Source organism: Talpa europaea, assembly GCF_964194135.1.
Source record: "Talpa europaea genome assembly, chromosome: 8".
Classification (NCBI taxonomy): Eukaryota; Metazoa; Chordata; class Mammalia; order Eulipotyphla; family Talpidae; genus Talpa; species Talpa europaea.
The window spans coordinates 44,996,008-45,022,689 of record NC_140075.1 but is presented as its reverse complement, the minus strand read 5'-3'; the positions used below and the strand labels follow the sequence as shown (position 1 = coordinate 45,022,689).

General features: G+C 39.4%; 1 protein-coding gene across 2 annotated transcripts in view; it reads right to left on the bottom strand.

Annotated features, from left to right (window-relative positions):
* Positions 1 to 1,262: 1,262 nt before the first annotated feature.
* The window catches only part of MYZAP (myocardial zonula adherens protein), a gene marked incomplete at both ends in the record, with an annotated part of 93,326 nt that continues 67,906 nt past the window's right edge, over positions 1,263 to 26,682 (bottom strand). Inside the window, 3 exons of one of the 2 annotated variants that reach the window (XM_084240988.1) lie at positions 1,263 to 1,359; positions 11,231 to 11,331; positions 24,094 to 24,177. In XM_084240988.1, coding sequence (XP_084097114.1) covers positions 1,263 to 1,359; positions 11,231 to 11,331; positions 24,094 to 24,177 — 282 coding nt within the window. The remainder of the gene's footprint in view (positions 1,360 to 11,230; positions 11,332 to 24,093; positions 24,178 to 26,682) is intronic. The other variant, XM_084240989.1, reaches the window with a different exon arrangement.

Genomic DNA, 26,682 nt, shown 5'->3' with positions numbered 1-26,682 from the left:
TCTGCTGCGCCATGTTGGTTGCTCCCTGGTATGCAGGGAATCAAACTCATGCTGCAGTGGGTGGCGATAGCTTGATAGCGCTGTCTTTAACCCCTGTGCCACCAGAGAGGCCCAGGACAGTGATTTTTTTTTAAGTAAAAGCTATTTTTGTACTTTATAACCATGAATATGCCTCATTCTTTCCAGAAGTGGGGTTAACTAGATAATTTCAGAGTTAAAAATTCTCTCTCTCTCCACCTCCACCCCTACCTCCTTCACACACATATACATCTTATCTTACAGTTTATAAATATTTCTCTGGACTGTACCAATTGAAAGATTACTGTGCCCTGACTTGGACACTCACTCCAGGGCCCAATTCTGCTCTCTTTACTCCTTCTACATGGTTCCACATAGTCATGGATGAAACAGAGACATCAGTAGAACAAAATATATGGCTTTTATTAAACATGTGACATAGGTTATAATATCAAAGTAGAGCATGCATGAACACATTACCCATTCATTTAGCAAAAACACCGATCAATATTGAAAACATTAAATGATTAAATTTCCACAACATACAAAATTCTCTTTCAGTTAAAGTGAGAAAGAAAAATATCACAGGTGGAATAAAATACAGTGATTTCAGCTGGCCCAATAAAGGCATAAGGCACAAATTAAACCCAGGGATTAGCACGTCAGAATGAAGGGTGCCTGGCTCCCCAAACCCTGCATGAATCTGCGGCACCATGAGGAGACACACCTGCATGAGGGGATCCTCCCCCCAGGCTCAAGTTTCCCCAGGTGCCCAAGCTCCAGTGGACAGATATCTCTGTCTCACAGAAACATAGCCTCTAATACTTTTATGGGTAAACAAAATCTTCATGCTGTAACAAATGATCCCGGTGTGAATAACATGAAATTTTAAATGAATGCCCCTTTTCCTTCCATTCAAAGTCTAGTAAAACAGAAGATAAAATGTGAAGGAGTTCTTTTGATAGGATGGCAACATCTACATGGAAAGCTAAAGATGGCCCAGTACAGCAGAGCACGCTGGTTGGGGGTTTGAAATATAACCTTGTAGACTTCTCCATCTGACCCTCCCCCTCTGCCTCCACTTGCCTTCATGTTTTAGAAATGGATTCAGACCTCAGCAATTTCCATTCTGGCTGAAACTGTGCAGATGATGAAGCAACAGTCTTTGCTTTTCCTTTCCAGATGTTAACCTACCGGATTCCAGGGCTTTCATCTCTCTGTGCAAAGAGCACATCTCTGAGTGCCTAAGTCACAGTCTTCTTCATGGTTAATTCCAGAACTCTTGTGTATGGAGTGTAGTTTCTGGAAGGCACAGCGACTTCACGAGCCCTATCTGTTTGACTGAAAAATGAGAAAAGGCAGGTCAGGAAGGGGAAGAAAAGCTCTTTATCCTGTTTGTGTGGTAAAATAATGCTAAGAAATGGTTTTTACACATTTAAAAATAGACTATAATCACACAGTTTAATATTTTATTTAATTGTTACAAAAGAGACCATTATTTTCAATATTTTTTTAAAGATTTATTTTATTTATTTATACAAGCACTGGGTACAGTCAGAAGCGCGGGAGGGCGAGAGAATTCACCAGAGCCAGAGCGGGGAGCAGAACAGGCAGAAGGACCGAAGTACACTGCTGAGGGGAGCAGCGGGTGGCAGGAGAGGTCTGCGCGCCATGTGGGACCCTCCTCCAGCAGCTGGGGAGCAGCCGGGGATTGAACCGGCCCTGCAGAGGCCGCGGGCAGCTTCACAACCCAGCGCTCAATGCTGCGCCACTGGGGAGGCCCTATTTTCAGTATTTTTTAAAGGCTGGGTCAGTGCCAGGTAGCAATGATTCAGAAAAGAGAAGATATGCATTCAAGAAATTCAAATTTGGGACCTTCCTGGTGGCACAAGGGGTTAAGACACAGCACTATGAAGCTATCCACAGACATGCAGCCTGAGGTTGATCCCCAGCCAGGGAGCTACCCACTTGGCACAGCAGACCTCTCCTGTCTCTCCCGCTGCTCCCCTCAGCAGTGTATTTCAGTCAGTCCATCTGTTCTGCTCTCCACCCTGTCTCTGGTGAATCCTCTCACGGCCTCCCCCCACCTCCATACACACACCTCTGGTCTGTACCCTAGTTCTTGTATGCATACATAAATAAATATTTTTTTAAAAAAAAGAAACTCAAATTTGGTGAGAAAGATATGCACATAAGTGAATTGCAGATGATTTGGTGACTACTAGGACAGAGAGAGACATGAAGAGCTGTGCGGGATAGTCTCCACTTGCCCCTGCAGATGTACTCCCTCCCTTCTCCACTTCACTCTATGCCCTGGGCAGTTGAACCAACAGTCAGCACCAGTGGGGGTCCCTCACCCTTTGGCTTCCAATTGGTTCTGATCATTTGGGAGATGGTGGCAATGAATAAGAAAATAAAAGACAGAAGGGTCAGGACATTTCCCTCCTAGCACGCCTGCAGGCTACATTCCCCAGCCAAGGCCATAGTTACAGCTCTCCCTCTGCTGCTCCAGGCTGGTAATGCTTTCACTGTTGCTAGCTCCAGAATGCACCATAGTCGCATGTTTACTCCCTTTAAAACTGCCAAACCCTTGTAAATAGTCCCTTCATTTAAGTCTCTTCCATTTTCTCTTCTTGTGAGGACCCTGACAATATAAGAATGAACATACTATGAGCAAGCAGAAGGCAGAACAAGTTAGCATAGCAGAAGGGCATCTGGAAATTTCCAATGGGAAGGTGGCTCTTGAAGAACCCAAGGCATTCTTCAGGTGGGCAAAGAGGTTATGGGAATGCTAGGCAAAAGGGCAAAGAAGGGTAAATGCAAAGGCTATGGGTATTGAAAAGAGACACAATCTCTACAGTTGGACTAAAAAGTTCATAATGGAAAGCTGCAGAAGGCCTGCCAGGAAAAGGGTCCTGTATGCACTGCTATGAAGTTCAAAGAAGAACACGGAGCTCCTAAAGGTTCTTAAGGGCAAGCATGATTTGCCCATATTTTTATTCTAGCAAGATTTTTGTGGCACTGCTAAGGGTTGACAGCAGAAGCATCAGTCTAGAAATAGAAGGTTGGGAGATTTTTGGTATTTAGTTGGTGAGTGAGAGCATGGGAACTTGAGTTCTTACAGTAGCAAAGGAGGTAAAGTTTCAGGAAAGGCGAGAGAGCTATTTGGAAGGCAGATTTAGCAGGATTTGGTGACTAAAGTGGAGGGATATTCCACGTCCTTATCTGGATACATAATTCAACTAACTACTTTTCCCAATTCCCCTGCAATTAGGTGGGGCATGTGACTAATTGAGCAGAAATGATATATATTATTTCCAGAGTTAGAGTAGAAAAACCTTCAAGACAGTCCTCTGTGGTCTCTCTCTTTCCTTTCACACAGAGGATACAGTGAAGCAGCCAAGTCCCAAATGACTCTGAAGAATGAAGCCCAATCTGGCCTGAACTCTAGCAAGAGAAATCAATCTTAATTGCACTAAGCAACTGAGATCTATGGATTGTTAGGGCAGCTACCCTCCTCATCTTGACTAATGCAGTGACCATTTGCATATATAACATATGAGTCAACTCCATTCTGTCTAACTTCCCACCTTCTTAACGACTATTTTGTCCTCTGTCTCCTCTATTCCTTCCATCACTGGCCTAGTTCAGATTTTCATAATTTATCTTTGAATACTGCTTTCAGTGTTGGCAGTCTTCTCTCTCCCTGAATCCACTATCCATTCTGTTTTCAAAGATATTTCCCAAAAATTTCTTAATATTTCTCAAAGTCTCCTCATTGCACCCTGGATGAAATCCAACCTTCCCTGCATGGTTTATAGGTCATCCACCATTTCCTGTTATATCTCCTGTCTGGCCTTGCTAAGCAACACACAGTTCTCTAGATTTCCCACACTACTTCCACGTCTTAGCCATTCTCTTGCTATTCTCCATGCCTTGAATGTTTCCCCAATCAAATCGAGCTGCTGGATTGCTGCCAATATTTCAAGACTCAAAAGAAACATCATCTGTATGACAAGGTCCCTGATGCCTCCCCCGCCCCCGCCCCCACAGTGGTAGAAATGACCATTCCTTTCTTTATGTGCTCAGTTTCTTAGAGCAGTGCTGCTCAATTTTCTGCTGCCACAGGTTCAGTTTGCTAAACTTTCCCATGAGTGATAACTTCCATTATTCCACAAGGATTTTCAACTGAAGTGTCACATGCAGACCGTTTTTTAACAGGGATTTTAGAAGCTTGGGGGTAATTTTAAACTCCACACATCTTTCCCAAGAGACTCAACATGTCCCTTTCACCTTGTCACCATACCCACCTTGGAAATGACTGTCACACCACTGGAAGCAACTATCTCATTGTGCCCAATGTACTTGTACACATTCTTGCTAGTTCTAATTTCTTGAAGGATGCAACCACATCTTACTCATCTTCATGACCCCAGCAGTTCATAAAAAGCCAGGCACAGAGCTGTCACCCCACATATGAATGACAAAGGAAACCAAGGGACAAGGGATTTCAAGGGAGAGGGATTTCGATGAACAAGTGGTCAGTGTCACCTGTCACAGAAAAGAAGCCACAGAATCTGGCAACTTGGGGTTCCAGTGCCCCGAGTAGGCAGTGGAGTGGAGTAGAAGCCAGATGGCAATTTGTGCCAACTACTATGAAAATCCCACATAGCAGAAATGGTATCTGGTGATAATATGCTAAAAGGCCATAAAGTCAGAAATGTTTATAAAGGTAGGCCTTCTGAGTTTCAAAAAAAAAAAAAAAAAGGATCTCATATCCCAATCTTTCAAAAAGAATTGAGGTATTTTATTTAGTTGATCACTAGGAAATAACAGGATTTCAAGAACATGAAGAATGTCAACCCAGAATTGAAGTTCAACCATTTTCTCTACCACGTTAAGGCTATTGTTAACCTTTTATTAATCCATAAAGGGGCTGTTCCCCTAGGGGGGAAAATAGCAGAATCAGCAAAGGCAGCTTTGACAAAAAGTTATTTTGTGCTCTGGTCTCCACAACAGAAATATGAAAATGTAGGCATTTTAAAGTGCTTACTATGTGCCAGGCACTTATGACCACAGGGAATATTTTTCATTAAATCATACCTATTATGATATAATTTATGACTTTTCTGGAAACCAGGTTTCACTAAGGGCAAGAGAAAGAGCAGTCTCTTTTCTTTTGGCTTTTTGTTTTTCACAATTCTCTGTGAATGAAGGCTAGATGGCCTAAGATTGTGCTCAGTGGTTTTAATTAACTAATATCAAACCTTTCAAATAAAATTCCTTAGTCTTTTATTTTTAAAAAAGAGGAGCTTAAAAGACCTTGAAATCAGTGCCCAATGATGAGATCCTTACTTTGCGGCAATTTATTTTGAGATGGAGATTAGATGGAAGAGGGGAAGAATTTGAGGAGAAAGTGGAGGCAGAGAAATGGTGCTATGCAGATTAGACACAGTTAAAACACCAGAATCAAGCAGCTGGTAGCATTGGGAAGGGGCGTGTATACAGCAAGTCATGAAGCAAAGACAGCCCTGCATGAGTGAGTGAGTCTAGGAGCATAACAGTTCATGATTCAGAGGTGACTACAGTATACTGAGCTTGGGAAGCTGGGGAAACAGTGGCAATTTTTTAAAAAAGATTTATTTATTTATACATACAAGAACTGGGGTATAGGCCAGAGGCGCGGGAGGGTGAGAGGATTCACTAGAGACAGAGTGGGGAACAGAACAGGCAGACTGACCAAAATACACTGCTGAGGGTAGCAGTGGGCGAGACAGGAGAGGTCTACCGCGCCATGTGGTATCTCCCCAGCCTGTCAGGATTGAACCCACGCTGCAGAGGCTGTGGACAGCTTCACAGCACTGCGCTCAACGGCCTGAGCCACCAGGGAGGCCCAACAGTGGCAATGTTATCAGAAATAGGAACATGTGGTTATTGCAACTGGACAATTTATGCCTGTATTTCATTCAATTATCAATCAGAATACCTGTTCTTAAAACTTTTTAGTTTCCTTCAAAGACTCAAAGCAAGCTTCTGAGGGATTTATATCAAATATTCCTGTTCTAGGCGAGGAAATTGGGACTCATTGAGGTTGAAAATGTGTCCAAAGCTATAGCTGTAACAGGAGGCAGATCCAGGACCAAAAGCCAGTTCTAATTCTGAGCCAGTGTTCTTTACCACTACTAATAGGAATGACTTTGACCAAAAAAAAAAAAAAAAAAAAAAGATGCTCTCAGTTATGGATAGAGTGGGTGTGAATGAAGATCAAGTGTACACCAGTAGGAAATGCACAGCAGCAACCTTAGAAGGAAGACTTGTATTCAAGAGAGAAGTTGGACTACTGATGGCTCAGTCACAGGGGCGGCTAGAGGAGAAGCTAGGAGACTGGATGCCATCTTTGCAGAAATTACTAATTACTATACCCAAGAAGAACCCTGAGGAGTTTCCACAATGGGGATCTTGGTGGAAAAAGAGGACTAATCAAAAGAGATGGAGGGCAGGCCAGGGAATTAGAGAGAGAACCAGAAAAGTCCTCCAGGAAGCAGACATTCTGCTGCTTCAGAAGGACAGCAAATGCGACAGACATTGATTACCTGTATGCAAGACTATTCTAAGTAAGACTAGGAAAACTGCAGTTAATGAAATGGGTGAAAATACCTGCCCAGATAGAACTTAACATATTCTAGTGAGGACAAAGATGATAAACAGAAAGAAGTAACACATAAGCAAGAAATGCTTTTTTCAAGCCCTTTTCTAAATAAATAAATCATATTATAATATAGATCAGCTGCCTAAATCCCCACTTGGTGAGTATCTTTCATTTCAGCCAACAAATATTTACTAAGCATCAAGTAAGTGTCAGACTGGGGGACAGGAGCCTCCTAGGCTTTCCTAGGAGGAAAGTGTTGGCAGGGACAGGGGAGATGTGGGGCAGATTGGGTGGTAAATAATAACAAGGGCTTAATGGTGCTATAAGTAAAAGAAAAGTTGGCTTCAAATTTTTTCAGCATACACAAAAATACACTGAATATTTTTCAGCATCATAATAATAATTAGAGCAGCTCTAATTATAAGGTAAATGAAGTTAGCAGTAGCAAAGCACATAATTGCAGGTACAAGGAGAAATGAGTCATCGGGGCTGTGCTACTTTGTGAGACTTCATGCCCAGTGCCTAGAACACTGGGACCATTCTGATGTACCATAAATCACAAGGCTTTTCAGCATTTCACATGGTATCTAGAGGGTCTCAAACCTGTGACAGTTTAATCAAAGAGCTCAATGCATAGAGTGCACCCATGACTAAGTTAGCAATCCATTTACTAAACCACTAATAATGACCAGTAACTATTCAGTTAATGAAATTGTCTCAGTACACCAAATTCACCTGTATTTGAGAGTGTCATACATGTGAAGTCAGAGTTTTCATTTAGTTAACAGTAATAATGGCTATCATGTATTGTTTAACTCTGGACTAGTTACCAAGTTAAAGCTTTATTTAATCCTCTTAACAATGCTATGAGATATGTCATTGTCCTATTTCCATCTTACGGATGAAATAACTCAGAATTAAGAGAAATAAGTAACTTGCCCAAGCCTGTGTGCAGCCAGCAGCTTCTCCCCTTCCCATCCCACTGAAGAGGCCTCAGGACGCCAGCAAGGAGCGGGGCTGGGGCTTCCCCTGGACCACACTGCTCCCACATTGCGGGAGAAAAGGAAGTAAGAACAAAACCCCTCTGCATAAATGAGGCTTAATTCAATACTACTCTTGATCAAAACATTCTGGAGGAGCCTATTTATAAAATATACTGGAAAACACCATGCACTCTTTTATTAGTTAGATTCAAGTTTGAAGTCCATGTAAGAACTACGTGTTTTGTTAAAGAACATACACAACACAATTTAGAAACTCTCTACTTACTGAGTATTTTTTTTAAAGATTTATTTATTTATTTATTTATTTATACAAACACTGGGTACAGTCAGAACCGTGGGAGGGTGAGAGAATTCACCAGGGTCAGAGCGGAGAGCAGAGCAGGCAGACTGATGAAGTACACTGCTGAGGGGAGCAGTGGGCACAGGAGAGGTCTGCGCTCCATGAGGGACCCTCACCCGGTGGCCGGGGATCAAACTGGCGCTGCAGAGGCTACGGGCAGCTTCGCAACCCAGTGCTCAACCACTGCGCCACCGGGGAGGCCCTTGAGTATTTTTTTAAAAGATATATTTATTTATGCATACAAGAACTGGGGTATAGGCCAGAGGTGTGTGTGTGGAGCAGGGGAGGTGAGAGGATTCACCAGAGACAGAATGGGGAACAGAACAGGCAGATTGATTGAAATACACTGCTGAAGGAGGCAGCGGGCAAGTCAGGAGAGGTCTGCTGCGCCATGTGGGTAGCTCCCTGGTCGGGGATCCAACTTGTGTTGCAGAGGCTGCAGATAGCTTCATAGGTTGTGTCTTAAGCCCTTGCACCACCAGGGAGGCCCTACTTATCGAGTATTTTAAAACTACAAATGTACCACACCAGGACTCTAATGGTTCTAATAAATGCTGACTGTGTGGCTTCCAGTGAATCACTTGACCTCTCTGGGCACCAATTTTGATATCTATAGGACAAGAGGATTAAATGCGAGGGATTTGAATTTACTTTTGATCATAGAACTGCTTATTCAAATAAAAATTTCCTGGAATTCAACATGTAAAACACACTAAAAGCTAAGCTTGTCAAGCTGTTTTTGGGGAAAGGGTTCCCAGAGTCCAGCTCCTTGTCAAGCTCCTGAGACATCACGAGGCCTCTCCAGGAGCCAGAGCTCAGAGCAAGCACAGGTGTAAAATCACTGCCCTGGACGATCTCTAAACATCCCATGTGCCTCACTATCTTGAGTGGCATGGCACCTTTCACATAGTAGGCTCTTAATAAATATTTGTGAGGAAAAGAATGAAATATTATTCTGCCTTTTCGGAAATGCGGATATGTAGTTTTCATTTCCTCTGCTGATTGACCTAGGTAGTTAAAGTGCTAAGATGGATCCTGGGGGAAACCAAATGCTACATTTATGGAAAAGCTGCTTTTAGATACTGAAGTGGCTTCCAAGTTCACCGTGGCCATAAGTTAAGGGTCTGTCAGCACTTCCATTATGAAAACCGCTTTGTGGTTTCATAACTTAGCCATAAAAATTTGCTTCAGGCTATCCTTCAGCATACAAATTGAAAAGCTTATTTCAAGCCAAAATGTGGGAATTAGAAAACAAACAATTTATTGGTTTCAGACATAGTTTTGTATCCGTCTTAGCCAAACAAGATTTATTATGTGGGCAATTAGAGTGGACTAAGTCACTTGGTTCTTGAAAAATGAAAAAGAAGGGAATGGCCAAACTATTTATATTTGAAAAGGAGTTGTTGGACATGAGCAATCATTCTTTTTGGCTATCTATTTATCATGTACTTTGTACCCCACACTGATGACACCTACCATCTACTTATATAATCCTTCCCCTTTTTCCTTTCCTTTTAGACAATACTTTCTTTTAATTACATCAGTATGATAAAATTGCCTTGTTTTTGTCAGAAAACAAGCAATGCACTGTCAAAGAATGAGCTTAGTGCTGCCTTTGGTAAATACTTTGAGAAGGGTAAGTGGCTTATTTTATGAGTTCAAACAGAGACATCAGTAATGAATAAAAATAGGTAGGGAGATGAGGCCTTGTTCTAAAACAACAGAGGTGGTGAAAGCAGAGAAGTCACTTTGTCAAACCCCTGACTTCACCGATGGGAAACTGAAGCTCCAGCAAATGGAGTCCAGCCTGACCTGAAGGCAACCTGCTGCCATCAAGGAAGGTGAGAACCGGGTGCTCTGCTGCCCGGCCTGGGGAGGTATAGCCGGTTTCCCACCTAATGTCACCATTTAACTAGGCTTCTACATTTTTCGGGCCTATTAATGTCTACCACTTCACATACAAATGTCCCTGATTACACAAGAATACACCCTCCTACACTCAGTACACAAGGCACCTTGTAACTCCAATTACCTAAATCACAAACCACATGCCATCAGTGTCTTTGTTACAAACTTTTTTATGTCCTTTGGAGCACCCAGAGGTGGTAGGCTAGTTATCAAAGATGGGTTACTAGATGATAGGCTCTAATCTTAGTGGGGAGAGGCCAGCCATGGGCATGTGGAGCAGCAGCTTAACAACAAATGGGTCAGTCCTCTAGCTCAGAAATGCAGCTACAGAAACCAGGCAATAGCCATTGTATATCAGCTCATGACTAAAGTGGATCACCGATTCATGAATCTGATCTAGTGCTGGAAAATACTTTGTTGTGGTATTAGGAAACAGATGGAACTTTGCTCCAGATTTGGACTCTCCCTGCTTTGTATTACTAAAGGACCTTGCAGGTACCTCTCATCTATTATAAATGTCTGCCTACAGGGCCTCCCTGGTGGCTCAGGGTTAAGATGCAATCTATGAAGCTATCCGCAGCCACTGCAGCATGAGTTTGATTCCTGGCCAGCCAGGGAGCAACCCACCTGGCACAGCAGACCTCTCCTGACTCGCCCGCTGCTCCCCTCAGCAGTGTACTTTGGTTAGTCTGCCTGTTGTGTTCCCCACTCTCTCTCTGGTGAATTCTCTCACCGCCCCCCCCCCCACACCCCGCATCTCTGGCCTGTACCCTAGCTCTTCTATGCATAAATAAATAAATATTTTTTAAAAATTTAAAAAATAAAAACACTTAATATTTAAAAAATAAATAAATAAATGTCTGCCTACATATATAACTATCTTCCTGACTATGCTCTGGGGCAGGAACCTGATCTCATTCCCCTCCATATCAAAACTGTCTGGCACAAGAGAGGGAGTCAACAGATGTTTGTGGAAGGAATGGTGGCAAAGAGGGAAGGAGAGAGGGAGGGAAGGAGGAAGGAAAGAAAGAAAGAGAAGAAAGAACAGGAAAACAAAGAGGAGATGACGGAGTAGGCACTCAATGATAAGGCCATTCTCTGAAGTGACTTCCCTGCATTTCTCCTTTGCTATTCCCCTGCCCTACAAAATGTCCTTGCTCCCACAGAAACCAGTCAGACTCCATCACAATCACCACTTATCTTTGCAGAAATACTTCTGATGGAAAGAATGCACTTCTTATAATAATAGCCCCGTAAAGCATTTTAAGTCAGGGGGGGATTTGAGTCAGAAAAACAGGAAATTCCAAATACCTGGGTAGAAGATCACAGCCTACTCCAATCTCTCTGGTTTCCACTTCAGTCTTGGGCTGGGTTTCTGTTAAGTAGTCCAACCTGCTCTGCAGTTCATTATTCTAGAGATGAGGGGAAAAATAATTTTAAGAAAGCAAATATGTTCTCCCATAAATATGCATAGTATAATTTATCTGATTTTCCCCAGTGCCATGGACAACAATCACAATGTGTTTATCAAGCATCTCTTGCACAGTAGGAATTAAAAAAAAATCATGGGTTGAATCCATAGAGAGAGCTTTCTATGGATGTAAATACATGTTTCGAATCTTACATAAAAAATAAGCAGAATTTCTTAACCTATACTACAATCTGCTTTTTCCACTGAACAATTTGTTGTGAATACCTTCCCACATTTATTAGTTTTTTTATGTCAACAAACTATTTTAATGTGTTCATAACATTCCATTGAATGGATGTACGTTATTTATTTAACTAGTCCCTTATTGATGGGTATTTACATATTTATCACTTTTTTTCAATTATAAATAAGGTACAGCTCAACTTTTAATACTCCCTCATTAAACTATAAAATGAGTAAGTCTGTTAACTTAATTTAGTGAGAAATACCTCTATAACTTAATAATTAGTATTTCATAGGTGTGGAAAATTCAGAATCTTAAACATATAAAGTAAAACAAGCTCCTTGGGATTAAAATTAGCATTCTAAATAGTTTTTTTTTTTCAGCCCAGAGCCAAACATTACATAGATTGATGATTATGATGCTCAGGAATTGGAAATTTGCCCCATGGGGGAAATGAAGGACAAAGGTGCAAGAGAGTTGAGGATATTGGAATGAAAAATAGATGAAGTGATGGTGCCTGGACTCTAAAGGACAAAAACACACAAAAATTTCAGACAGAGGTTAATGGCGGTTATCTCCATGTACTGAGATTTGGATGTTTTTTTTTAAATTTTCTTCTAGTTTATTTATTTTTTTTGTAATGCTTGACTGAAGTTTTATGATGCAATGACCCTATCTATCTTCCTGGCTGTACCTTTGAAGCAAATCATGTAGGAGATATAAGATAATATCTATTGAATAAATAAATGTATAATTGCTGTTATAAGGAGCACATTATTTGTCTAACTCGAAAAAATTAAAGCATTTGTCTTTTAAGTTGGAGCTGCAGCTAAGGCAGTATTCTAAGATACTAGATAACACATGAGAGTTGTCTATGGGAACAGAAGTTTATTTGTTTTGAAAGGAAGAATATGGGTTACAGCTCAGTAACTCTTGCTCTGAATGGGAGATACCAAGGAGCAAAGTAGCAGCTCCAGGACAAACTCATATTCTGCAGGACCTATAGGTCTATGGATCTCTTCTGATGAATGGGACATGGTGGAAAGGAAGAGAAAGCGCTCCAGAGTCCTTAACAGCTGACAAGTCATGGCAGAGCTATGGGTTCCCACTCTAACCTGATGCTCAGTATGGGAGACTGATGCTGGCTTACTGCCAGGACTACAGCAACATTCACTCACTCACACACAAAGAGAGTCTTAGAACATCCCCTGCTCATGGATTGGAAGAATAAACATTATTAAAACGGCCACCCTACCAAAAGCAATATACAGATTCAATGCTATTCTAATCAAAATTTCAATGTCATTCTTCAAAGAAATAGAACAATTATTGATGAAATTCATATGGAATCACAAAAAACCCCGAATAGCCAAAGCTCTCCTGAAAAAAAAAGAAGGGAATGGAGGCATCACACTTCAAACTATACTACAAAGCCATAATAATCAAAACTGCATGGTATTGGAACAAGAACAGACATACAGACCAATGGAATCAAATAGAAAATCCAGAAATAAACCAACAGATTTATGGTCAACTAATCTTTGACAAAGGAGCAAAGACTATGCATTGGAGCAAAGAAAGTTTGTTCAATAAATGGTGCTGGGAAAACTGGGTCGCTACATGCAAAAGAATGAAGCTTGACCACTACCTCACACCATGCACGAAAATCAACTCAAAATGGATTAAAGAACTAGACATAAGACCTGAAACCATAAAATATATAGAAGGAAATATAGGCAAAACACTACGTGATTTGCACATCAAAGACATCTTTACAGACACATCACCCAAAGCAGTGATAGTGAAGGCAAAGATAAACAGCTGGGACTACATCAAATTAAAGAGCTTCTGCACAGCAAAAGAGACAATAACAAAAACAAAGAGAAACCCCACCAACTGGGAGAACATTTTTGCACCCAACACTAATGATAAAGGACTGATCACAAAAATCTGCAAAGAGCTGATGAGACTCAACAACAACAAAGAAAATAATCCAGTCCAAAAATGGGCAGAAGAGCTAAAAAGAAACTTCTCTGAAGAGGAAATGCAAATGGCCAACAGGCATATGAAAAAATGTTCAACATCACTTGTAATCAGAGAAATGCAAATCAAAACTACCATGAGATACCATCTTACACCAGTGAGAATGGCACATATTAAAAAAACTAGCAACAACAAATGTTGGTGAGGGTGTGGAGAAAAAGGAACTCTTCTGCACTGTTGGTGGGAGTGCAAACTGGTCCAACCACTATGGAGAGCTGTGTGGAGATTTCTGGACCTACTAAACATAGAGCTTCCACATGATCCAGCAATTCCACTCCTAGGTATTTACCCAAAGGACATAGAAACATCAATTCCAAAGAACACCTGCACCCCAATGTTTATAGCAGCACTGTTTACAATAGCTAAGCTTTGGAAACAGCCCAAATGCCCAAAAATAGATGACTGGATCAAGAAGATGTGGTACATATACATCATGGAATATTACTCAACATTCAAAAAAGATAAGCAAATGCAATTTGCAGCAACATGGATGGCGCTGGAAGGGATCATGCTCACTCATAGCAGGAATCTAGAAAACTTAAATAAGGGACCAGGAAAATGAATAACTATAAGAAAGTGAAAATCAGAAAAAACTATGAAAATCAACAAAAAACTATGAAACAGAGACACTTTTGGGGGGGTGGGGGGCGGGAGGGGGGAGGGATTGGGTCAGAAAGGGGGGGTTGCAATTGTATGGGGAATATAAAAATAAAATTTATTATTTAAAAAAAAAAACAAAGAGAGTCTTAGAGAGAGAGAGAGAGAGAGACAGATCCTCTGACATAGTTGAACTCTCCCATTCATAAGGAAAGAGAAAGGCAGAAGAGGTCTGTCCTTTAATAAGTTCCAACAATCCCATCAATTTATCCTTTCTCAGTGTAAACTTTAACCTCAAATATTTCACAGGATGTGAACATTAAACACAGCAAATATGCCTTGGTTGGCACACAGTGAGGAGTGGTAGCCCCAAATCCTTTGTTCTATTTCATAGGAACTCTATGAGTAACTGATGTAAATACACATTGAAGCCCTGAAAGGAAAAGCAGATACTACTAAAAATTCAATGTAATTATTAAAAAGATTAGTTACTGGGCCTCCCTGGTGGCGCAGAGGTTGAGTGCTGGGTTGTGAGGCTGCCCGCAGCCTCTGTGGCACTGGTTCTATCCCCAGCCGACGAGGGTCCCACATGGCGTGCAGACGTCTCCTGCTGCGCCTGCTGCTCCCCTCAGCAGTGTACTTCATAAACTCTGCCTGCTCTGCTCTCCCCTCTGGCTCTGGTGAATTTTCTCATCCCTCTGCGCTTCTGACTGTACCCAGTGCTTGTATAAATAAATAAATAAATCTTAAAAAAAATTAGTTACTGCAACATATGGAGGCAGTGTGTAAAATTAAGTGAAGTTAAAGAAATAAAACATGATTTGCAATCCCTGCAGTGGTTAATCTTTTGAGGGTATAGACAGCTAAGAAGAAAATAACAAAACAAAGTAGTAAGCCCCATGCAGAGGGACCCACAGAATATTAAAGGGGAGTCAGAGAAAATGCCTAACACAAGATGGAGAGAAGAACTGAACTGTCCATGAAAATGTTCTGGAGTTAGGCAAGGGAAAGAGAGTAAGAAAAGTAAAAGCAACATTTTCAATATTCCAGGTTGAGAACAGGCACCACACTGCAGTATATAGGTAGAGTTAGTTGCAAAGGGCTACATGCATACACCATTACAACCCTTTACTCCTAAACTTAGAAAACCAAGGTCAACACTAAATTTTATTTCAATCACTTGGGCTGCTAAGCGAAAACTGTACTGGGAGAAAATAAAACTATAGGCAGGAAGATTAGTCAAGGTCATTGCAATTTTCTAGTTCAAAGTGAGAGCTGCACTTTAATATAGAGGAGTAAGCACTTAACAAACAGATCCTCCTGCAAATATAGCTATTAACTCTGGACAAAAAACAAAAATCAATTACTGAGATGTCTGGACATTAAATGAGGACCACCAAATTTTAGAGGAGATGTAAAATGACTAATAAAATGGTAGACCTAAATCCAACCATATCAATAATAATTAAATGTCAATGGATTAAACGCTCAAAGTAAAAGACGAGACTACCAGCAAGGCCTAACAGAAACAACAAGCAAGGCCCAGCTAAATATTGTCTGTAAGAGATTCACTTTAAATACAAAGAAATGGGCCTTCCTGGTGGTGCAGCAGGTTGAGCGCCGCACTGTGAAGCTGTCTGCAGCCTCTGCAGCGCGGGTTTGATCCCGGCCTCCAGGGAGAAACCCACATGGCACGGCAGACCTCTCCTGTCTCTCCCACTGCTCCCCTGAGCAGTGTATTTCGTCAGTCTGCTTGTTCTGTTCCCCGCTCTGTCTTTGGTGAGTACTCTCACCCTCCTGTGCATCTGGCCTGTACCCCGGTTCTTGTATAAATAAATAAATCTTTATAAAATAAATAAATAAATATAAAGAATATGACCTGCTGAAAGTACCTAGATGAAGAAAGGTATACTATGCAAACAATAAACATAGGACAGGAAAAGATAGTACTGGAATGACCAAATTAATACCAGATAAAAGTCTTCAAAGCAAAGAGTATATAATGTAGTGACTAATATTCATAATAATGAAAAGGTCAGTTCATCACCAAGGTATAATGAAAGGTATGTATATACTTAATGACAAGAGCTTCAAAATATGTGAAGTAAAAAAAAAAAAAAACAAACCCACACATATGAAGAAATAAGTCTAAAACCATAGTAAAAGATTTTAACACTCCTCTTAGTATTGCCCAAAAATCAGGAAAAACACAAATAATCTAAATAATATCATCAAGTACTTACATTTAATTGATATATGTAGAACACATAACTGCAGCAGAATATGCATTTTTTCATATTTAACCAAGAGAAACCATATGCTAAGCTATAAAGCAAGTCTCAATAAATTTAAAATAATTAAAACCATAGAAAGTATGTTATGTGACATAGCAATTAAATTTGAAATCAAAAACAAGATATCTAAAGAGACCTCAAATATCTGGAAGTTAAAATACACAGTACTAAATAATCCATCAGTCAAAGAAGAATTTCAAAGGAAATTAGAAAATATTTCGAACTGAATGACAATGAAAATATATCAAAGCTTGTGAGATGCGACTTAAACAGAGTTTAGAGAGACATTTACAGTTTTAAGGGTTATATTAAAAAAGAAATGTCTATACCAATGGCCTAAGTTCCACTTCAAAAAACTAAAAAAAAGAGCAAATTAGTACCAAAATAATTAGAAGGAATAGAATAATGAGTATTGTTATAAGCCTAAATGAAATAGAAAATAGACAATAGAGAATATCAACAAGGCCAAAAACTTTTAATTTTTTAAAAAAATCAATGAAATTGGTGCCCCTCCCCATGCCCGACAGACGGACTAAAGAAGAAAGTTTGAGGAAGGGGTGCAGGTCATCAATATTAGGAAGTAAAGATGCCTTAAAAAGAAACAACTAGATCGCTATGTGGAAAAAATATCAATCCTTAAATACACAAAACAGGGGCCTCCCTGGTGGCACAAGGGGTTAAGACCCAACCAATGAAGCTATCCGCAGCCACTGCAGCACGAGTTCAATCCCCAGCCAGGGAGCTACCCACATGGCTCAGCAGACCTCTCCTGACTCATCCGCTGCTCCCCTCAGCAGTGTATTTCAGTTACTCTGCCTGTTCTGTTCCCCACTCTGTCTCTGGTAAATCCTCTCACCCCCAACACCTCTGGCCTGTACCCCAGTTCTTGTAAATACACAAAACACAAAAATTAATTCAAAATGGATTAAGATCTAAATAGAAAACAAAAACTTATTTTAGAGGATATCACAGGAGAAATTTCTTTGACCTTGTTATAGGTAAAGCTTCCTAGATAGGACACAAAAAGCATAAACCATTAAAGAAAAAAAATTGATAAATTAAACTGTATTCAAAATGAAATCCAAAATAAAACTATCTTGAAAAGATATTAAGGAAATGATAAACAAGTCATGGAATGGAGAAAATGTTGAAAATACCTCTACTTGGAAAAGAACTGGTGTCCAGAATACATAAAGAACACTTACAACTCAATAATAAACTACAAACTTATTAAAACAGTGGCAAAAGATTTGTATATGCTTTTTTAAAAAAACCTAGATAATATAAAAGGCCCAAAAAAGATGCTCGACAACACTAATGACCTCAAAATGCGAATAAAAATCACAATGAGACACTATTACCCGACATCTGAAGTGGCTAAATTAAAAAAAAAAAAAAAAAAAAAAAAAAGACAATATGAAGTCAGGGTGAGGGCACAGAAAAACTAAGTCATCCCAACTGCTGGTGGAGATGTAAGATATTATAACCCCTTTGATAAACTGCCCAAAAGTTGCTTAAAAAAGCTACATCTGTCATGCATGCAACCCAGTTATTCCACTACCAGTTTACACCAGAGGAATAAAAACCCATACCTGTCCACACAAAGACTTGCACAGTAAAGATCATGTAGCAGCTTTACTCACAATAGCCCAAACTTGAAATAACTCAAATGGATACTAAGAGGTGCCTGAATAAATAAATTGTATTTATACAATGGAAAATATTCTACAATAAAGAGGAATGCATAAAGAGCATTATGGATAAACCTCAACTCCTTACACTGAGTGAAAACGAGGCACAAGAGTACATACTTAATGATTCCATTTACAGAAAGTACAAACAAGTGCACAGTGACCAAAGGTCATGAAGGCACTCCTCCCCCTGGAAAAAAGTACCGAATTTGCTTGGCGGTGCATGAGAGATGGATGCAAAGGGCCACAGAAGCTCTCTAGGAGTACAGGAAGTGTTCTGTATCTTGATTGAGATGGCAGTTCCAAGGCAAAGACAATTGTCAGACTCCTTGAGTTTCACTTTTTAAATAGAAGCAGTTTATAAAGGTCCATAGTTGACACCAAGGTTCACTCATTGTGTTGTACAGTGGGTTTTGACAGATGCATAATGTCATGTATCCACCATTACAGTACCACAGAGAAGTGTTTTAACTCCACTAAAAATATCTTCACCTAGACTTGTCTATCTCCCTTCCTCTGAACCCTTGGTAACCACTGATCTTTTTATCTCTTTATGGTTTTGCTTTTTTCCTCGTCACCACCATTGGATGTAGACTTTTCAAAATGGTCTTTTTACTTAACAATACACATTGAGAGTTCTTACATTTCTTTTCATGACTTAATAGCTCATTTCTTTAAGCACTGAATAATAGTCCTCTGTCTAAATATACCTCAGTTTATTTATTCATTCACCTGTTGAAGGACGTCTTGATTGCTTTCAAGTTTTGGCAATTATGAATAAAACTGCTACATATGCACATTGTGGACTTAAGTTTTAGACTCCATTGAATAAATTTCTAGAAGCATACTTATGGTAGGATGAGATTTACCTATGTAAAAACTGCCAAACTCTCTTCCAAGGTAGTGGTACCATTTTTCACTTCCATCAGCAATGAATGAGAATTCTTGATGCTATTCACCCTTGACAACATTTGACCAGAGTATTGGGCTTCAGTCACTCTAACAGGTGTGCGGTGGTATCTCTTTGTAATTTGTATTTTCCTAATGACATCATATTGAACACATTTTTATATGCTTATTTTCTGTTTATCTTCTTTGATGAAGTATCTATTCTAATCTTCTGACTGTTTTCTATTTGGGTTATTTGTTTTCCTATAGTTGACTATTGAGAATTATTTTTATATTTTGAATATAAGTCTACTGATACTTGTTTTACAACTATTTTCTCAGACTGTGGCTTGTCTTTTCATTCTTTTAACAGTGTCTTTCATAGAGCAGAGTTTTTAACTTCAATAAGCTTCAGTTATCAAAAATAAATACAGCAGTTTGTGGGTCTGCTATTCCTAGGCAGCCTATTCGGCCGCCATTTTGTCACTTAAACAAGGTCAAAGTGGCCCGGCCAGTTAGGAACAGGAGCCCAACCCTTAAGGCTTTCAAATCAAACAAGAGCACAAAGCTGGATCACACTGGGAAGGTTATGCATCACAAGGTAAGTCCAGAATGCCCGGGGGGGGCTGAGGACTGATGCATAACATGTGCATCAGGAGATATGTCCTGAACACCCAATGAGCTGAAGAACGATGCATAACACATACTCCCGACTTATACATCACGAGGTATGACCGGGAATGCCCGGGGCGGGGGGGGGGGTGGGGGGGTGGTGAGGACCGATGTATGACAAGGGACCCCAGAAGCTGATCAGTATCAGTGGAGCGCCTTGTTGATAAGATTAGAACCATGGCTGGGGATTAGGGTGTATCATCAAGTAGATTAGAAGTGCCTGGAGGGCAGATGCACAATCCCTAATCTTCTACACCCTTCCTCTTTCTTTAATCTCCTTAATTTCCTTACAATCAATTACGTGTGTCAATAAAAGGGCCAGGATCTTGCTCTTCAGCAGCATCCTGCATTGTGCAGCCTGCTCCACGACTCTGGCTTGTCAATGGTGTTGTCTGACGCAACAGCAGTTTACTTATTTAAACTAATACACAACAGGGTTTACAAAAATAAATTGAGATGGTGAGAGAATGAACATGGGCAGCAGAGGAAAGTTAAGTAGAAGGAACAGATTTAAGAAGTAATTTAAAAATAAAGTGGGTAGGACATAGTACAGGAAAATAAAGTCTATTTTACCTCTCCCTCTTACAGAACATATCTAATATGGAATGGCAAAGAGCAGTCCAGACAGTCCTGTGGTCTGTAAAAAATTGCTTCTGGGAGTGAGACGCAAGTTCTGGGGTTTTCCTGCTTTCAAATACCACCACCTTGTGTTTATATGTGAAATGCATACTATCCAGTGGCTTGGGAGACTCTGTGTCTGCCAGGAAGGAAGAACCTGGTATGGCACCTTTTGGCATTTTTGGGAAATTATGTCACAAAATGTCTGGCAATCACCTTCTCCCCCTGTTCCCCCAGGCCCAGGGGAGTGAGCAGCTGGAGCTGAGCACACACACTAATATGCATCCAATAAAATGTGTATGTGGAGCCCTGGTGCCTGGTGCTGCTGCCCCAATATTACAGGAAAATTAATAATAGTTCCTGGAATGCACCACAGACACGGTGAGAGGTTTATGTACCACACAACACACATTAAATGCAGGATGGACAAAACCAAGACATTTGACTCCTTTCCTCTGAGTTTTGAATCTAGCTGTAAGTTTAGGATTTTCATCAGAGGAAAGTGGAATGGAATCTGTTCAGAGTCTCAGGAAGCTTATCAACCTTATGAAGATATATGCTTGCAATTTCAATTTAATAACTTTTCTATATTGAAAATAGATGAATAGGATAACTCTTTTTCAAGAGGTGAGCAAATAAAAAATTGCTTGTGGAAAAAAGGAAAAAATAAGCATATTTGTATCAAGAAAATACTGAATTGGTCGCTGTAAATACAGTCTGAGGAGACCAGGCTAGATCAAATTTTAAGGATCTTGTGGGGATGAAGATTGCCAAATCTAAAGCGTTTAAGCATAAGTATTAATAATTAATTCAGAGAACAAAATAATCCACATTCTATTTAAAAGAAGGAGGTTGATGGAGAGAGGGTTGAAGGGGAAGGGAAAAAATATATGTCAATGACAATGAAAGAGGGCCCTGAAACTACACAATTGAAGAAATGATAAACACATACGGCATTTACTATGAACCATATGCTTTTCTAATCACTTAATATGAATTAGATCCTTGTAACAACTCCATGGAGAGGATACCATTTCAAAGAGATGATTCTCATGCAGATGAGCATACTAAGGCACAGAGCAGTTAAGCAACTTGCTTAAGATCACATAAGTAGCAGAGCTGAGATTTGAATTCAGGCAGGCAGGCTTGAGTCTGCAATTAGGCCCTCAATAAAAGGTAGCTACTTTCCTAATATGATGGAATGTGGGAGGTTACCAGATTTATCCAGCAAAACTTTTCAAAGATATCTGAAATACCACCATTGGTATCACTATAGTTTAAGGAAGTGGTATAAAAGTTACTGGCGTTAGCATAAGTCAACATAACAAATGCTTAGTGGCCAACAGAATCCTGTATTGTAAATCAATATATTTTCTATGGCCTTAAAAGGTCATTCTACCTATATAGAAAGGTCAAAATGATAGTAATACTAAGAAAACATTGAAAGAAGTAAAACAATAGCCTGGGGAACATATAAGAGAAACAATGAAGAAATAAGTTAATCTCTTCATATTTCATATTTTTAATAGATTGAGGTAGGAGTAGGAATGTATTATTAAATCTTCTTATTAAGTAACTGATTTTTACATATATTTAGTCTGCTGAATAAAGCAGATGTTTGAAGTGTGAAAGAATTAACCATATTTCATTTGTAGTTGAATTTAAATAGTTTAAGGAAAATTTAATCAATCAAATATATAATAAATGTATAAAATGCTCAAGAAAAGGTGGTTTTTTAAAAAAACTTGCTTGTTAGAATAGTGGACATTCTGAGTTCCACCTACTGCCTTTGGACTTACCATTTCCTGACATGATACTCAGCATTCTTTAACTCCCTCTGACTACCAGAGGTCAATTGGCCCTGCCTGGGACAGTTCAGAATTGCCACAACCCCCAGGAATAGGCCTCAATTAATGATGGGTAGGAGGAAATGGACACATGCCCCTGTTTTCTGACTTTCTGGTAGGAATAACTCAGAAGCCTAGAGACCCCAGCAACTTTACTGGCATTTGTCCCTTCCCTTACTCATTTCTCCAGTCCTCTATTGGGGTTTCTTGGGATCCCCTCAACTACACGGCAATTCAAACTAAAAGAAGACATGAGTTTACCAAATTGAGCATTAAATAAAGAAAACCTTTGGAAAGCTCTTCTTCATGCTTAATATCCTCTCAGACATCCAATAATCTATAGGATAGCACAGTCAGGGGAAGGAGGTAGTTACTGTCTTGAGTGACCTTCTTCCTCTCCTGTCAGCACCTTTCCTCTCCTGGAACTCTCTTCTGCCAACACCCAGGACACTCACACTCTAACTCTCACAGGGGAAGGGGTAATTCCTCCCATAGGGAGCTGCAATTTCAGAGGGCAATCTTAGAAATGTCCACCCATATGGCTAGAGCTGGACCTAGCAACTGCGGAGAAGAATATAGGAGTAGACACAGGTGACTGTCAGGAAACTGAATCTCTTGGCCCTGAATATGCTACCAGGTCCCCATGGGCTAGGAGGGACTTCTGGTTATGACTTTCACAAGCAGCACTTTAAAATAGAGTAAACGAGGACCCAGCTTGCTATTCCCACGAAGATGGCAGTTAAGATCACAGACTTTAAATTTAGGCCTACCCATCCCTAGTGTCCACTTAGGCCGGTTTCTTACAGCCTTGACCTTCAGTTTCCCCACCCACAAAATGGAGAAAATATAATCTAACTTACTGGACATTCCCGATAAAGGGAGTGCACTAATAAGCTAAGACTTACCAAGAGCCTAGTACATACCAGGCGCTTTCTATGCATTCTCATTGTGTGGCCATCCACATGGAGACACAGTTAGCATTTTCATTTTCTAATCATAAGAAACTTCCCCAAGGTCACCCAGCTAATAAGGAGCAGATCCAAGTTTCAAATTTGGGCAAATATAATGCCATTCTTGACTTCTTATGTTATACAAAGGATCCGGAAAGTAATTAACAGTACCCAGTACACATTAGGTGCTTAATAAATAGTCTTCTTCCCTGTCACCTTACTTCATCATCCTTTCCTGGGCCATCATCCTCCCCTCCAGAGAAGGTCTGCAATGTAGAGAAGGACAGACAAGGAGAGATTCATGGAGGCTCAATGCCAAGTTCTTAATAAAGAACCTTCAGAGCAAATAGATTTTGGCGTCTCCTTCTATTAATACCTAAGATTTAAAGGTCCTTCCAACTCCACAACTTCCTTCTGTATTAGAAGAGCATTGGATTCAGAGTCCATTTCTCAGGCTGGCTCTGGTATTTACCTAGCTGGGCAATCTTCAGCAAAGCCACCTGCTTTCTCTGTGCCTTTGTTATTCAATTTATTAACACAGAGACAATAATCCACGTCTTGTCTTAAGAGTTTCAGAGAGTATTCTGTGAGGAATGTATGTGAAAATGCTTCAGAAATTATAAAGTACTCCATGACTGTGGGAAGTGACCAGTATTAAGCAACAGCTTATCACTAAGAAAATTTTTGAACAAGAAAAATGAGAGTCAAAATCAGAGGTGAACAGCAAGCTAGACAGAGGAGAGTCAGATTGTTAAAAAAAAAAAATAGCTGTCACAACCTCATTTTCAGTGTTGCCAGTTAACCTTCAATCAATTTTATAAGGCCAGGAAATAGCCATATTTTTAATTAAGTGTCAGTGGTAAGTTCAGCAACATAAAATTTAATGGTAGGGAAGACACACTTAAACACAGCCTCTTACCTCTCCTTCTAAGAAAGATATCTTCTCTAAAAGCTGCAATATTAAGAGCTGTTTCTGTTGCACCTTTTTCTTCAACGATTCAATCTAGAAAAAAAAATTGAAAATTATTAATCAAAAATGTACAATTGTCACAAGTTAGTCAACTACAAAGGATGCCTTTGGTTTTCACTTAAACAGAGTGTATACATTGGTTTTGGGGTTTTATGGCACAATGTTCACTAACTTGAGCTTCCCCATGGAAAGGGAGACTCCAGGTAAGCTGGAGACATCAGATGTGATTCTGGAGTTAATTTCCATTAGGCTTGTTTAACCTAGCATTTCCATTCTGATTTTACCATGTAACCCTTATTGATATTCTATAGATGTTCCAGAGAGCACACTTTCGGAAATGCAGATACAACTCTGTGAAATAATTAGTCAGCCTGAATTTATGAGGCAGCCCACAGTTCAAACATTCAGCTCTACTATACCTGTTAGCACATTCATATTTGTTCAACCATGTGTCTAAAGTCTGGGTCTGAGAAAAGCGTCACTATCACTAAAAGCGATGTGAAATGAAATTCTAAGGATTGAGGACTTAGGAGTCCTGGGTAAGCCAGTAAGTCTTCTTAAACACACAGACTTGAGCTGGGATTTTACTTTTGTTTTTATAATACATTCTGTATTGTATTGCTTTTTATTTTTCATTCACATATCATGTCTTCATAAACAAACCAGACCCCAAAGACATGTTGGCCAAAATATGAAATTGAGCACAGGATTGTTTGGGTTTTTTTAGAAGACAGAAAGAACAGAAGTCCATCAATAGTGGCATTAATAAACCATGGACATCCTAACAATGGATATGCTATCTATGTATGCTTCAAAAAAAAAAAAATGAAGATTTCCAAAACGCTGGTATGGTGTATTTTAAGAAATACATGATATGCTAGCATTTATGTAAAATAAATGAGAACTTATGATGCATACATATTTACAGAAAGCAGCACTGCAAAGATAAAACAAACCTTAATTACTAAGAAATGGGTACCAATAGGGAGAAGGAAATTACACAGATAAGACAGAGCAGTGATTCTGTCGCTATTATAATAGCGATTCTGACACTATTCTGTCTTATCTGTGTAATTCCTCCTTCTTATCAAGAAAAGTGATTCTGAAAATACCCTGTTACACAGGTTTAACTTTGAAAGCACATTTTATAGATTCAAAAAATAAAAATAAAGAAAAAATTAAAAAATGAATCCTAAAATTGGAAAACAGAAAAGTTTGTTTACATCAAAATAGTAAAAGAAATTAATTCAAGTATTAGAACAAGGAATTTGTATATATATAACTGAATATATTTTAAAGATAAACAGAAATGTCTCAGTTACTAGGGCAATAAGTTAGTTGTGGTATTAATATTTTGGAACCAAGGTTTTTAGTGAAGAGACATAGAAGTGTGAACACAAAGAAGTTAAAAATTATTTTTTGTTCCATTTGAAATGAAAATATCAGTATGAAGGCATAATCTTTTTAAAATTTTTAATTTTTTAATTTTTTTAATTCTTACAATGTTTGCTTTCTTTTCTCAGGTGTAGTTCCCATAGAATTTCCACCACCAGTTCACCCGTGTTCCATCATCATAGTCCCTTGTGCTCTTTCCATCCTCATTTTGATCCCTTTCCCTCCGCCTCCCCTGTAGAATGTCTCTGATTTATAGTTGTCTATTTATTCTTGTTTTGTTGTGGGTTTTTTTTTGTTATTATCATTTTTTGTCCTTGATCCCCTATATTCCTCCTATAAGTGAAACCATGTAGTACTCTTTTTCCTTCTGACTTATTTCACTGAGCATAATCCTGAAGGCATAATCTTTTATCTACTATTGCTATATATGCAATTCTTAGCTCTATCCACTGAGAAAACTTAGAAACAATAACAGTAAGCACACAATAGCACTAGTTTGTAGCCTTAAACATCCTGCGCCACCCAAAAAATCAGATACAGAACATCTTGGAGGAATGGGCCACTCCAGGGGGTCAAAAATTACTAGATGAATCTGAGATACCTTGTCATGCCTGCAAACAGGGTCAAGAAAGATCACCCTTGGGCCAAGGATGGGATCACTTATATCAGAAAGAATAAGTGCAAGTGAGTAAAACATAAGGAATATATGCATTTTTAAAACCTTGAATATTTTATGGTTCTTAAAAAAAAAAAAAGGCAATGACAACTCATTGAATACTATTGGAAGTAACAAAAGCACCAACTAACTCCTTACTTAGAAACTTGGCAATTTAGAGTAAAGCATAAAGCATTTCCCCTGCCTTCCTTATACACCTGCATTTTAATATTACAAAAAATGCTTTAACTCTACTAAATTCCAGTTAATAAATAGGGAAGGAATAATAGAATCAGGGATAGAATTAGAAATATCACCATTTTGCAATCTCTATGAAATAACTGACTCAAGCAGCCATCATGAACAGATGAAACAGTGAGGGACAAAGCCGATGAGGAATTTTACAGCTGTGTTTGTGACTGTCACCAACTAAATTCATCATAGACTTAACATCACCCAAAGTGGGACAACCAGATATTATGTGACCC